Source organism: Pollicipes pollicipes, unplaced genomic scaffold (genome assembly GCF_011947565.3).
Source record: "Pollicipes pollicipes isolate AB1234 unplaced genomic scaffold, Ppol_2.1 Scaffold_6138;HRSCAF=7277_pilon_pilon_pilon, whole genome shotgun sequence".
NCBI lineage: Eukaryota > Metazoa > Arthropoda > Thecostraca > Pollicipedomorpha > Pollicipedidae > Pollicipes > Pollicipes pollicipes.
This window is the reverse complement of record NW_023596818.1, coordinates 6,993,527-7,006,219: the sequence shown is the minus strand read 5'-3', so window position 1 is coordinate 7,006,219 and position 12,693 is coordinate 6,993,527. Positions and strand designations below refer to the sequence as shown.

Sequence of the window (12,693 nt, the reverse complement as noted above, 5' to 3'; positions counted from 1 at the left end):
CGCGCCAGTAACAATTGTCGCCGCGAGCATTCGTGGCGCGCGAGATGACCCAGTGTGTGTGTGTTTTTTTCAGAGCGTTTAAGTAGTCTGGTTTTCAAAGAAAATTGGACCTCTTTGAATTCGCTTCATTTGTACATATGGACAGAGGCAGCGCAGGTGTATTTCCTATTTTGAGCTGTGATTGCCTGATGCAAAAGTCGAGTAGGAAAAGCCAACCAGTGTCCTTCCCATATGCTCACAGGACGCGGTTAAAAAGCCATACATGCTGCAGACTGACTTTATTAATACGGCCGTTGGTCGAAAACTTTGCGAGCGCTTCATCTGTGGGCGCCGGCAAGTTGTGTGCGCCGTCTGAGAAGTTTGCGTCGGAGACGCGTCTGAGTGGGACGCGCGCCGAGCCCGTGTTCTTGTCGAGATTGACCAGCGCAGCGTGCTGGCCTTATGAACGATCGCTGGCCTCCGGGCAATGCAATACCGCGTCGAGCGCCGTTCATCAAAGTCGTCGTCGAGATGAGTGGGCGGTCGGCTCGCCGGAATGGACGACCGCGCCGAGTCGTCGCCACAACGGCTTGATGACGGCGGCCGTCAGCGGCTCATTCAAGCCGTCGTTTGGCGGGCGGGGAGGGGAGGGGTTGGAGAGGTGGTGCGGAGGGCCAGGTGGTCGGCCGTGGTGCCCAGACGGCGGGATCGACCCGCCGCGCGGTGGAATGGCGCCGCGCGGGGGGCGGGGGGGGGGGGGGCGGGCGTTTGGCTGCCGTTGTTGGCGCGGCTGTTGGTGTGGCGCCCACAAACGACCCTTAATCATTTGGGGTCGTTTTAAATCAGTTGAGTTCGCCGTGTGCTACATTACACGGGTACCTGCGTGCCGACGAGTTTTACAGCTGTGGCACACTGCTGCCGCCTTGTTAGCAGCAGCGTGGCACACTATAATTCAGCCGCGCCGTGACAGAGCGCCGCACCCGGTCTGTTGACGAGACTGTCGTCAGTTGTCGTCAGCTCAACGCTGATGGTGTGTTGACGACCCCCCGTCAACACAGATTGTCACTCCTGTACACTGAAAGGCATTGCGACTGGTCTGTGGATAGAGTGACGTCGCGAAATACCTGGTCTGCAAGATGTACCCTGGCATATTATCATCGCCGGTCTCTATTACACCCTGTGTGCACGGATCGTCAGTCCCATGCACTGTCACGGCAGAGGCCGCTCGCTGACGCACCCAGCTGGTCGCCACCGGACGTCGGCTTCGCTCACTACCAACCCACGGGCGCTGAGGCTCTGGTCGGGCGGCCCCTGATGCGATGATCTCAGTCCGTGGCGCCGCCGGCCTGGCGTGGGCACGCGGCCACCCTGCCGGCTGTCAGCGGTACCGGCAGGGGGCGCAGGTGTCGCCCGCCGACGCCGCCGAAAGCGAGCGAAGCCGCCCGGGGCGCGCCTGGGGTCGCTCAGCGGGCGTGCCCAAGCCACGCTGGTCAATAGGAATGGGTTTTACCGGTCACTAATCAGCGCAGACATCTGAGCCCGATCGACTAGACTTTATCATTTAATGAGTCATTCAATCGGCCATCATTCTCCAACGATATGGCCGGCGGCCACTGGCCGAGGATTTTCGCGGCAATATCGGCCGGCGTATGGTGATAGCTGCCGGTATGAGGCCTTCGCCGCAGAGACGGCGTTTCCGTCGCGGGCGGCGGGGTGGCGAGACCTCACTAGATTGGCTCAGGAGGCTCGATACCTCTGTCGGCGCGGCCGGGCTGCCGCCGGGTCCGTCCCGGGGCGTCGACGGAGCCGAGGGAGCGCCCGCGCCGGCCGACGCGCGGCGCCGCCCGTGCGTCGAGCGCGCCGGCGCCGCTGCGCCCCCGCTGAATGTGGGGCACACTGCCGGCGCGAGCATTCCGGCGCCAGTGTTGTTCCACCGCCCGAAATAGGCGCTGAATCACGGTGGCCGGAGCGCTGGGCGCGGTCAGGCGGGGCTCGTGACCGCCACCGCGGCGCTGACCTGACCTGACCCGGCCGCGGCCGGCCGGCCCGCGCCGGGCGCCGGTGCGTCGGACGGCGCGCCGCCGCCGCCGGCTCTGTCGCGCCGCGTCCGCCGGCGCGCCGCTGCCAAGTCGTCCGCCTAATTCCGTCCGGCGGCTCTCGGCCGACGCAACAGTGGCCGGTCGTCGACGACGGCGCGGGTGAGTGCCGGGTGTCGCGCCGCGGCAGGCGGACATGACGCTGCGCGATGACCAGCTGCTGCAGGTGCACGGCTCGCAGAAGGGCCGCTCGGCCTCGTTCTGTGCCGGCGCGCCCGAGCCTGCGGAGCCGTCGGCGGATGGGTCGGCCGGCTGGACGGCGGCGCCCGCCCGGGAGCTGGCCGCCGCCGCACGCCGCTCGCAGAGCTGCCGCGTGCAGGGCGCGCGGCCGCGCGTGCGGCGCCGCGACAAGAAGGGCGACGCGCTCGACCTCGCCGACGCGGCTAGCACCGACTGCCTGACGCAGGGCGGCGAGCCCTCCTATCACCCGTTCCTGCACAAGGCGCCCAGCTGCGGCAAGGTGTTCTACCAGACGGCCGAGGGCCCGGTGATGCAGACGTACACGCCCGAGGGCTCGCCGGGGGCGCCACGTCGCGCGCGCCGGCCGCCGCTGCCCAGCGTCAGCACCCCGGAGGACTCGCCGTCGCTGGCGCGCCGGCCCACTCGCGGTCGCGCTCCGGGCGGCGGCGTCGGGCGCGCCTCGCCCTCGTCCCGCTACAAGAAGCGGCCGCAGCAGGAGCCCGACCCGGACGATCCGGATGCTTACCGCCTCAGGAACTTCAGCCTCACCGCCAAAGGTGGGTGGTCGCCCGCGTTCAGCCTAACCGCCAAAGGTGGGTGGTCGCCCGCGTTCAGCCTCACCGCCAAAGGTGGGTGGTCGCCTGCGTTCAGCCTCACCGCCAAAGGTGGGTGGTCGCCCGTGTTCAGCCTCACCGCCAAAGGTGGGTGGTCGCCCGCGTTCAGCCTCACCGCCAAAGGTGGGTGGTCGCCCGCGCCGCTCGGCGACGCCGAGGCCGGGTCTCGTCCCGGTACAAGAAGCGGTCATCCCTGGGTGGCTTTCCCGGTTTCGCTGAAGGGCCGTTATTAGTGTCGGCGTCGCTGGTCGATCCCTGCCGTCGGAGCGCATATTGGACGGCGCTCACTGGTCTCGTTCGGGCGTGGAGTATGGCTTGAAATCGATTTGAGATCGGCTCCGTCGCTCTGATCCGGCTTCAACCCCGTATAGTGTCGCGACCCGGTGATATATAGCCTACACGTTAATGAAACGTTTTTCTGAATATGGATTTAAGAAATGCTAAACCATTTAACGTAATCCTTCACTTTGCTATGTGTTGGTCCTCTCAACGTCTTGCAAGAAATACTGAGACTGTTTGGATATCAATCGTTCATATTTGTATTGTGAGCGTTGGAGAGCTGTGAGTGGATTCGGCGTCTGGCCGTAGTGACTGGACGGTTTCCATCATTAAACAGCCCGACTTGACGGCAGTCTGCTTTGGCAAAGAGCCAACTCAGTGTGGAATCTTGATGGCTAAGCTTCATGCATCGCGCTTGGAATTTTTTACTCCGAAAACCGAGGCTGGGGAAATGAAAAACGTGCTGTTTTCGTCACCTTGGGGGAATCCGACCAACCCCTCTGGAACGGCAAATAAATCGTAGGTTTGAATGACGTTGGCTTGGCTGACATTCTAAAAAACATCCGGCAAAAACAAGGCAAAACAAAAAGAGAGTTCGGGTTCGCGTAAGAAAGGAGCACTAATATCCGTTTTAACGTAGGAATAGCAAACAAATACACCACAGGCTTAAAACGTTACAGACATCTTGGATGAGCATCCTTCATCACAACGTTGCCACGCAGCCATAGCTCTTGGTATAGTGTGATTTCTGTGCCCCTCAGTACGAAAACATCGGTGATCAATAACGATTCGGTAAATAACAGCGCAAACAAGGCATTTCTTATGACACGTTGCCCTGTTTATCCCGTTACTCATACGAGGTGTAGGCATTCTTGCGTTTTTCCCTGCATATCCCCAAAACTCCTACGGAATGCGATCAACCGGAGCATTTCTCAATCTCGTCCTTCGTCTCGTCTCTCGTCTTTCTCGGTTCCGTAACGGCCCCGGCTGCGGCGGACGGAACCCCGTGTGTCATGCGACCGCCCCGATAGCACCGTCACCGTCGACTCGCCCCTCCCAGCACATCGCACGTGGCGCCGACACTTGGCGAAAATCGATCCCGCGCCGCGGTGGGGACGTGTTACAACCGCAGCGGTGACCAGTAATCTGCCGTCACGCCAGTCTAGTGCGCACTTGTCCGACCGGCTGTATTGTGCGGCGGCCAGGTGGAGCATGGGACGGTCGGCGGCGGATGGTGTCACTTCATTGAGGGCCAATTGGCGCTTGAGGTGTGCTGCACATATGGCTGGCGCGGGCGAAAGCGATCGGACATGTCTCCAAGGGTTTGACAGTCATATCTGTTGTGCTTTCAGTCTACTGGTCGAATGTTTTAAATGACACTTGTCTCCTCGTGTGGCATGCGAAAGTTGGACTGAAGTGAGTTTGCTTACCGCGCTTTCGCTCGTATGTCCTCCATTGTCGCTCGTATGTCCTCCATTGTCGCTCGTATGTCCTCCATTGTCCTTTCGACCTCAAAGCCTATCTGGTCACATCGCGTCCTGTTCTGCGTGGGATATAGCGTGTAATTAGCAGTGCTTGAGCTTGGTGCCCGTGTGTCACCAGTGAAAATGGTCGATATCTGTTGCAATCGAGTTCGTTAACAGTCAAAAAAAACAAAACAGAACAACAAAAACAAGTCAGTGGCGGACAATTGTCGGTGTTCTGGACAATGGGTGCAAGCAACACACCTGGCTTTTCAAACGTGTGTACAAGGACCGCAGATTGATATATTTTCAGACAGACCTCACACCAGCTGCGCGGTGTCCAGTCGGGTTGATCCGACCCTGGAACGACCCCCCCCCCCCCCCCTGCGTCAGCTGCTGGCCGGGTCAGCCTGGCTGCTCCAGCAGCTGAGTGCGATCGCAGGTGGTCGGCCGCCTTCTCACGGAGTCGGGCTGACTGCTGGGGCACGTGTTACCCGTACAGGGCCTGTCCAAGGTCAGGTTCCTGTCGTAGCGACACACCGGTTGAAGATCTGGCTAAAACAGGGATGCTTGAGCAGAATGATTGGTTTCTGCTGAGTCACAGGACTCTTGTGGCCGTTTTCACTCGAAGCGTCAGTGTCAATAGTAGCGCGAGAACATTAGCTGTTTCAGTGCACGCTAGTGCCCGTCCTGGAGACACAGTTTTGATAATGCTGCTCGGCGAAACATACTTGCAGGCAGGGCTAGCGCTTTTTGAAATCAGCTGGAGGCTAAGGCGATAAAATTGACCTAACATACCCCTAAACCTAAGTTTTCCCGGACTTTGTCCACTTTAATTTGCAGCTATGACGTCCAAAGCGAAACAAAAGAGCTGGTTGGTTGACTCCAAATTTATTTTGCTGCTGAGGAGTGACTTGATCTTTCCAGCTGATATGGAGCTACATTTTTTTGGTAAAATGCTTAGGATGGGGTGTAATTCACAGAACAATATCTTAGTTTTTTGTCATCAAAGGTGTCCAGTGGCGCAACCACATCTTATTATGCAGAATGGCAGGGTCTGAGACAGGGGCGGGAGAACCATGCTCAAGTTTGGGAGGGGGCAATGCCAAGATGCTAAGTGGGCCCCTAAAATGAATAGTGGACCCCTGAAAGCCGGAATGGGCTCTTTACAGTCATTAATGGGCCCTCTACAGTTCAGAATGGCCCCATTAATGGACCCTCTACAGTTCAGAATGGTTTCATTAATGGGCCCTCCACAGCTCAGAATGGCCCCACGGAACAAAATAAGCGTGGAAACGTTTAAAAAGGTAGGGGAACAGGCTCAGTGAATACTTAGGAGCTTTTACTAGGAAGCAAGCGCGGTGACCGGAGGGGGTAGGCATCGAGGACATTTTCCGTTCTTAATTGGCACAACACATTTGCGAGATAGTGAAATGACACGTCTGCTATGCTAAATGGACATCTACAGCTGTTTCCCCCACCTTCCTAACCGGGAAGGAGGAGCGGGGAGTCATTTTGGGAAATTGGTGAGGCATCTGCATCCACAGGGTAGGTACCAAAATACGACCGAGGCACTAGCTGGTCAGAATTTTGAGGGTGAATCGATGGCTCATAGTGCGCCAGAGTTTGTATGCGCCTAGGCTTGGCCGACTGCCTTTCAAGAGATTAGATTCTTCGCCATACTTATTTTCAAAAGCAATATGACAACAACCACAGGACCCTCCATTTTCTTCCCCCAAAAACAAGTCACAGAACAAAGGCTTTTCGGATATTCGTTATCCGAGACCTGCTTCCATCTGCCGTCGGCAGCCACTGCCCTGGCCCGGCTGTCCCCGCATAACTGCGAACTGGTCGTATGACTGCTTTGCTGCATGTTTTTGGATCAATATCGCTACTTATTAAGGCGTAAAGCATATATCGGACATCCGCTATACTAGATAGTTTCGAATAATCTTCCCTTGCACCACAGCACAAGAGACAAAAATGCTTCGGGAAGCTGCCTGCCTGATCAGGTATGACTAAATGTGTATAGGCATGATTTGGGCCGCTGGGCATTTATTTACCCCTAATTCAACGTAGCCAACTTGATCTGCTCTTGTATGTAGGCGGGAGCGCAGTCAGCGCCTTGCCAAGAGGGAGGGGCGCGGGGTTGACAAAGGTCCCCCTGATGGTGATCCTTCCAAAAAAACGCCGGGTATAGCTCACTTCTTAATGAACCTTGCCAACGGCGAGCACAGGGTTCACAAAAGCCCCTGACGCGTCAAGGCCTCTCAAAAGAACAATCCGGATTCAGCTCAGTTGTCAACGAAACATGGCTTTCTTCGCTTCATTGATTATCTTTCCCTGCAACCAGAGTAGAACAAAAAACAGGAGCTGCCGCGAAATCAATTCTGCTTGCATTTTGGATTCAATCAACCTCAGAAATCAAGCGCTGAACGTCTGCGTGAAATCACGGGCGCTCTTCACTTTGCAATGGCCCGGGGACTCTTTCTAAATCGATGGAAGTCAGAAGCTTAGCCGGATTTTTTTGCTCTTCAGATATATTTAAAACCGCTGAAGGCAGACTGTAGATCGAAATGCCGTCCAAAAGTCTCAGTGACATAGTTAACACATGTCCGTCCTGAAATGTGCAACATTCAACCAGATTCGATCACTGATAAAAAATTATGTAACATGGTTTTGAGCGCACGCGCCCACGAATCTTAGCTAAAACCTCGAAGTCCGGCGTTGCAGTACCCGTAGGCTGCGCGGCGTGGGCCTGTCGGCTGACATTAAGTGGCTGTCAACGAGCAGACGAAAAGATGACGGATCTGAAAGCAGTGCCTTTGAACGCTTTAGGATATCAATTTGTGCTTGTGTAAAGAAGTCCGGGCGTACATTTTGCCTGTGCGATTTTTAGATTGATAGTACGGACGGATTAGCCTTTACAGCACCGTAAAGTGGTGTGGGAATCTGGAGTGGAACTGAAAGATTTAAAGCAGAATATCCATTTTTCGTGTAGCTGTAACTGCTAATTTGACTAAAGGACATCCTCAATTGCTTTAAACAATGCACCCCGTCTTATCTTTGAATGCTTTGGATTCGTTTTGAGGGACTTCCGGAAGCATTCGTTCATGACGATCATTCTCGCGTGTCCGCCGCCCGCCGCCTGCCGTAACCCGCAGCGGCCAACGCCATTCGGTTTTATGAAAGCTGCAACCCCGGCCATGGCTGTTTTTACTCCCTAGATTGCGAGCATACAAGATCTAAAACCCTCTTATGTGATTTGTTTCACTTATCATTTCTGTAAAAGAATGAACGTTCTTCGGCGGACATGGGTTGGTATTTTTGATTTTCGATCTCATTTCGATCCACTTAATTCAACACTTCTAAGACCTGTTTCGTTTTCCGGGCAAGGGGCGCGTGGGTAGATCATTGGGGGCACACCATCATTACAGGTCCAGGGCTTAAGGGCCATTCCGTCCCTACGCGGAAAATATTCCGGCTGCCACTCTGACCGCACGGGAGCGGGGTTCCCTGGTTGATCCGGTGGCCCTTAGAGAGATACATCATGTCATCTTGAACTCATATATGAACATATATGAACATACATGAACTCATATACATACACGAACTCATGTACATACCTGAACTCACATAAATATATGAACTCATATATGAACTTGAACATATGTTGAGGGAACCGCAAGCAGCCATGTTGAAGAACCAGACGTAAAACGGAGCCTCTGGTGCTAGAGGAACCTCGGGGTTGCCCCCAAAAATATCCGTTCGCCGTACATTATGGGATAGCATGCTGCTATTCACCACGTGAGGCGATTATGTCCAGTGCTGTTTGAAGAAGATGGCTGCGGAACTTGGTGAAGCGGTGTACGTGCTTGGGTGGTACAAAAGCAAGCTGTACGCAAATTAAATTTTAAAACAGGAGGGGGCAATTGATATCGCCGCCCCTGCGCTCTCCCCCATTCCTACACCCATGCCATCTGGTCAGAATGAGCCCTCCGAAGAGCAAAATCTCCGCAGTCAATAACGGGCCCAGTGCAGTTTAGAGTGGGCTCACTGCAGGCTAGAATGGAACCTCCACGGGTCAGAATGGGTCCTTTAAAGCCAAAATGGTCTCTAGTTTAGCTTCAATGACCCCCTCTACAGGTCAGGATGGGCCCTCCATAGTCGGTAAGATGCCCTCTACAAGTCAGAATGGGACCCTTACCGGTCAGAATGAGAGGAACTACAGTCGATAATGGGCCCTTCACGAGGCTGAATGGGCTCCTCCCCAGAGGCCAGAATGAGCCATGCGCAGGCCAGCATAGGCCTTCCTCAGCCAATAATGGACCCTCTACAGCTCATGACGGGCCCTCTTCAGGTCATAATGAGCCCTTCACGGGTCAGAATGGGTCCTTCACAGGACAGAACGGACCATCCAGTCAACAATGGACCGTCTCTGGATAGGGATGAGTCTGTTCACCCCGGGATGAGCTCTCCATGGTCAGAAACAGGCCTTCTATTTCTTAAAGGTGCGAATGGGCCCTCTAAGGGGCCAGAGTGTCCTCATTTTTGTCAGGACTGATGCCAAATAGACCAGAATGAGAGCTCGACAGGTCAGAATGAACTTTTATACGCGTACCTAATCCTTTTATAGTTCAGAATCGGCCATTAACATACCAGAATGGGCCTCATTAGGGCAGCCAAGTTGAGGGAGGGAGTGGGGGCGGGGCCGCCCTCGGCTTTCAAGTTGGGGACGTGAGCTGCCACTGCTGCCCCCCCCCCCCCCCTCCCGCGGTTTCCACGTTCCTGGTCTGAGACGCACAGGCAAGAGGCTATGGAAATGCCTCGTGCACGCTGTCATGATGAACCTACACAAAGATGGCACTGAATGTGCACGATTTTTTCAACAGACATGCGAATATCTGCAAGGACAGAGTAGGTAAAGGCTGGTAACGGAACGAGTCACGAGTGGCCGGGCTTAAAAATAGCGCCAACAAGTTCTGACATGTGACAGAAGCTAGAATCAGCAAGGAAGACCTTGAGCTCTTGTGTTGAAAATCATCAGCATTTAGTGTGCCAAGAGGCAGTGGTTTTACTGTGACATCGGGAAACCATTTGTTACATCAAGTAAACTCGGGATTTGGAAGCTGAAAACTGGTTTTGGAAGCATGTGGCGGCACGCAATCAGCATAGAGTGGGCAAATATACCTTAAGCGGTTCGCAAAAGTGGTCGCAAATCAGTTGCGATGCAATCTAATGAGATGCAAAATCGATAAGACGGTGGTAATAACCTTATCTATGTGAATAACGTTCCTCGCTAATGCACTGAACAGTTTACGAGATGCAAAATCGGTCAAACCCGATATTGGGCCACACATAGTGCAAACTTAGCTCAGATACCAAATTTGGGGATGGGGTGCTTGACAAAGGAAGTAAACTGGCCAACTGACAATGGTCTGCAGTTTGTATCAGCCAAAACCGGCCTTCCAGGCTTCATGAGAAAACGGAGCGGTTCGTGATGTCTTAGGATGTGCCCATTCCTGCCTAAAAGAAATTCTTTCCTACGACAAGCTAAGATAAGGGGAGGGCCTCGTAGAGCACAGAATCTGTTCATCTTCGGCAGCATTACTTGTATTCTTTCGAATGGAAGAACGTTATGCTAGCAATATCTTAACTGCCGCATCTCATTAGAGCATTATTGTTAATTCTTCTGATAAGCCGGTAGTATTGTCTTATTCTTTGGAAAACCAGCAGAATGGAAATAAAGTTAGGTTGATATTTCGGCAACGTGCATTTCTCAAAACAAAAGCAGAAGTAAATTTTCAGGAATTCACTTCTGCTATTGTATTGTTTGGAGAAAGGCATGCTGCCGAAATATCAACCTAACTTTATCTATTTTCTGCTGGTTTTCCGAGGAATAAGGCTAATAATGCTGCCTTATCTATGTGAATAGTGTTCCTCGCTAATACACTGAACAACCTACGCAAGTGAATTCTTCTGCCTGGAGCTGATAACTATTGCTCTCAGTAATCACTATACTGCATGAAAACCTTTGTTTTGAGTACATTTTTCAAAGCGTGCTAGTGATGAGATATGATATATTTCGACAGTATCTAAAGACCCTGCTGCATACATTTTTGCCATTTCGACAGTATTTCACGACAGGCAAGAATTTTTGTACAAAATAATTTCGAATAAACTACATGACTGCACGTTTCTTCTTTTCTAGTGTTTCTGTTTGCCAGAAATGAAAACACAATCTACATTTTCTCACCCATGCTTTATGGCTTTGGACCGCGCAGATACTCCATTTCCCACCGTATTTACAGCAGCCAGTAGTTTGTCTGGGTCCCATTGAGACGGGATTTGGAGTTTTTGAGAGAAACGAAACGCGGAAAACGCGGGAGTGCAGTTTTGAAATGTACTGCACAGTCAGGGTCAAAAGGGAATGGAGTGGCAGGAAATTACTTGGAACGAAAAGAAACCTGCACATCGTCAACATCGCCCAGCATCCCAACACGACTTTCACTCTTAGCCTTTTTGTCTTCTTTTCTCATTTGCCCTCTCAAAATTACACATACTCTCGAGGGACAAGTATATCACTCGCTCGAGCACAACCTCGTTGGTTGGTAACATTACTTTCTGTTCCAGACAGACAGCCCTATTTTCGATCAGCATTCGCGACTCTTGCCAAAACCCGTGATATTAATAGAAAAAAACAAACATGCGCACAACATGCACAAGCACCTGACACACATGCACGCATTTCAGTGGCGAACTGATTGTCCAAGTCCACGCGTCTGGTTGTAATTACGCTCAGTTCTTTTTTCCCAGCGCGCATTTGAAGACCAGCGATCGATCCAGGCGAAATGGCTTCCGACGTCGCGGTGCGTGCGAATGCCGGTTATGACGCACTTAATCAAAGCATAATTGATTCTTCAAAGTGCAAAACTCTATGGCTCTTTCATAGGAATACCTGGAATATAATTTCTGAACAGGGAATATACACATCTATTCTAGGAAACCTGTGGCTTGCAACTAAGCGCGCCTGACAGACCTCACGACCCTACAAGTGACATGATCCAGCCGGATGAAAATGGTTTCTTAGAGCTGGGTACCTATTGTTCCATAATCACTACCTGGTTCTTGTCGTTTAACCTGTAGCGCGAGGAGGGGCGTATTTTTCTCACGGGCGTATGCACCGCATCCTCCCCTATGTATCTTAAAATCATCCCAGATAAAAGTTAACCCACGTCTAACTCGGAAGTCACCAGCGCGTTTCTCGCACAATCACGACTGTGTTGGCATCCGAATGACCATTCAATGACAGCCATCGGTGATCTCGCATTTGTTAAATTGTGGCCCTTCAGAAGATGTTTTTTGAAGATTAAAATAATGACCCTGTCAACACCACCCCTTAGCGCTTCACCTCTGCCGCCCTGATGCCTTTCTGGGCGGCCCTGGGACGCCCTCACGGAGTCAGCCGGCACGAGGAGTGACTCCACCAGGGCAGGGTGACACCGCACACAGCACGGGCTTCACTAGGTTGGTTGGCGTGCGTTTCGCTGGAATGCATTTCAGCTTAAGACTGCCGTACTGTGGCTTCTCACCCACCCGACCTGTCGCCCCTAGACTTCATGCTGCGAGGTATCCTCAGGAACCACGTCCACGTGGACAAGCCGGCGAACCTTCGAGAGCTCGCGGTCGCCTTCAGACTTGAGATGAGACGCATCACCGACCACAAAATCGACCGATCAATCGACCACCTGCAGCACGTTCAGCTGTTGCGCATGTCGGACCGTCAGGGGGCCCGCCCGGGGCATCTGTTATGGTCGCGATTTGGCGGGTGTGGAATCTGATGACCACGACTGGCGGTGCTCATATTTGTCATTGGATTGATTGCCGAGTGTCAGCAATGTCACGGTTGTAGGACAGATACGCTTGTCACTGCTGAAGCAAACGGTGGGTATGTGTTAGCTCGGTCACGCAGTGATCTAGAAAGCTGGCGCACATTGAAGTCTTTTTTGTCCCGATCCACGTGCTCTATCTGGTAGAAGGCTTGCCAACATTCCCAGACTGGCCTAACATCAGACAGCCAGC

The 12,693-nt window shown here is 53.2% G+C and overlaps 1 protein-coding gene across 1 annotated transcript in view; it reads left to right on the top strand.

Annotated features, from left to right (window-relative positions):
* The first annotated feature begins 2,352 nt into the window (after positions 1–2,352).
* The window catches only part of LOC119105825 (GTP-binding protein RAD), a 30,310-nt gene continuing 19,969 nt past the window's right edge, over positions 2,353–12,693 (top strand). The window contains exon 1 of the mRNA XM_037229360.1: positions 2,353–2,812. Within this exon, the coding sequence (XP_037085255.1) occupies positions 2,566–2,812 (247 nt within the window). The 5' untranslated portion in view covers positions 2,353–2,565. The remainder of the gene's footprint in view (positions 2,813–12,693) is intronic.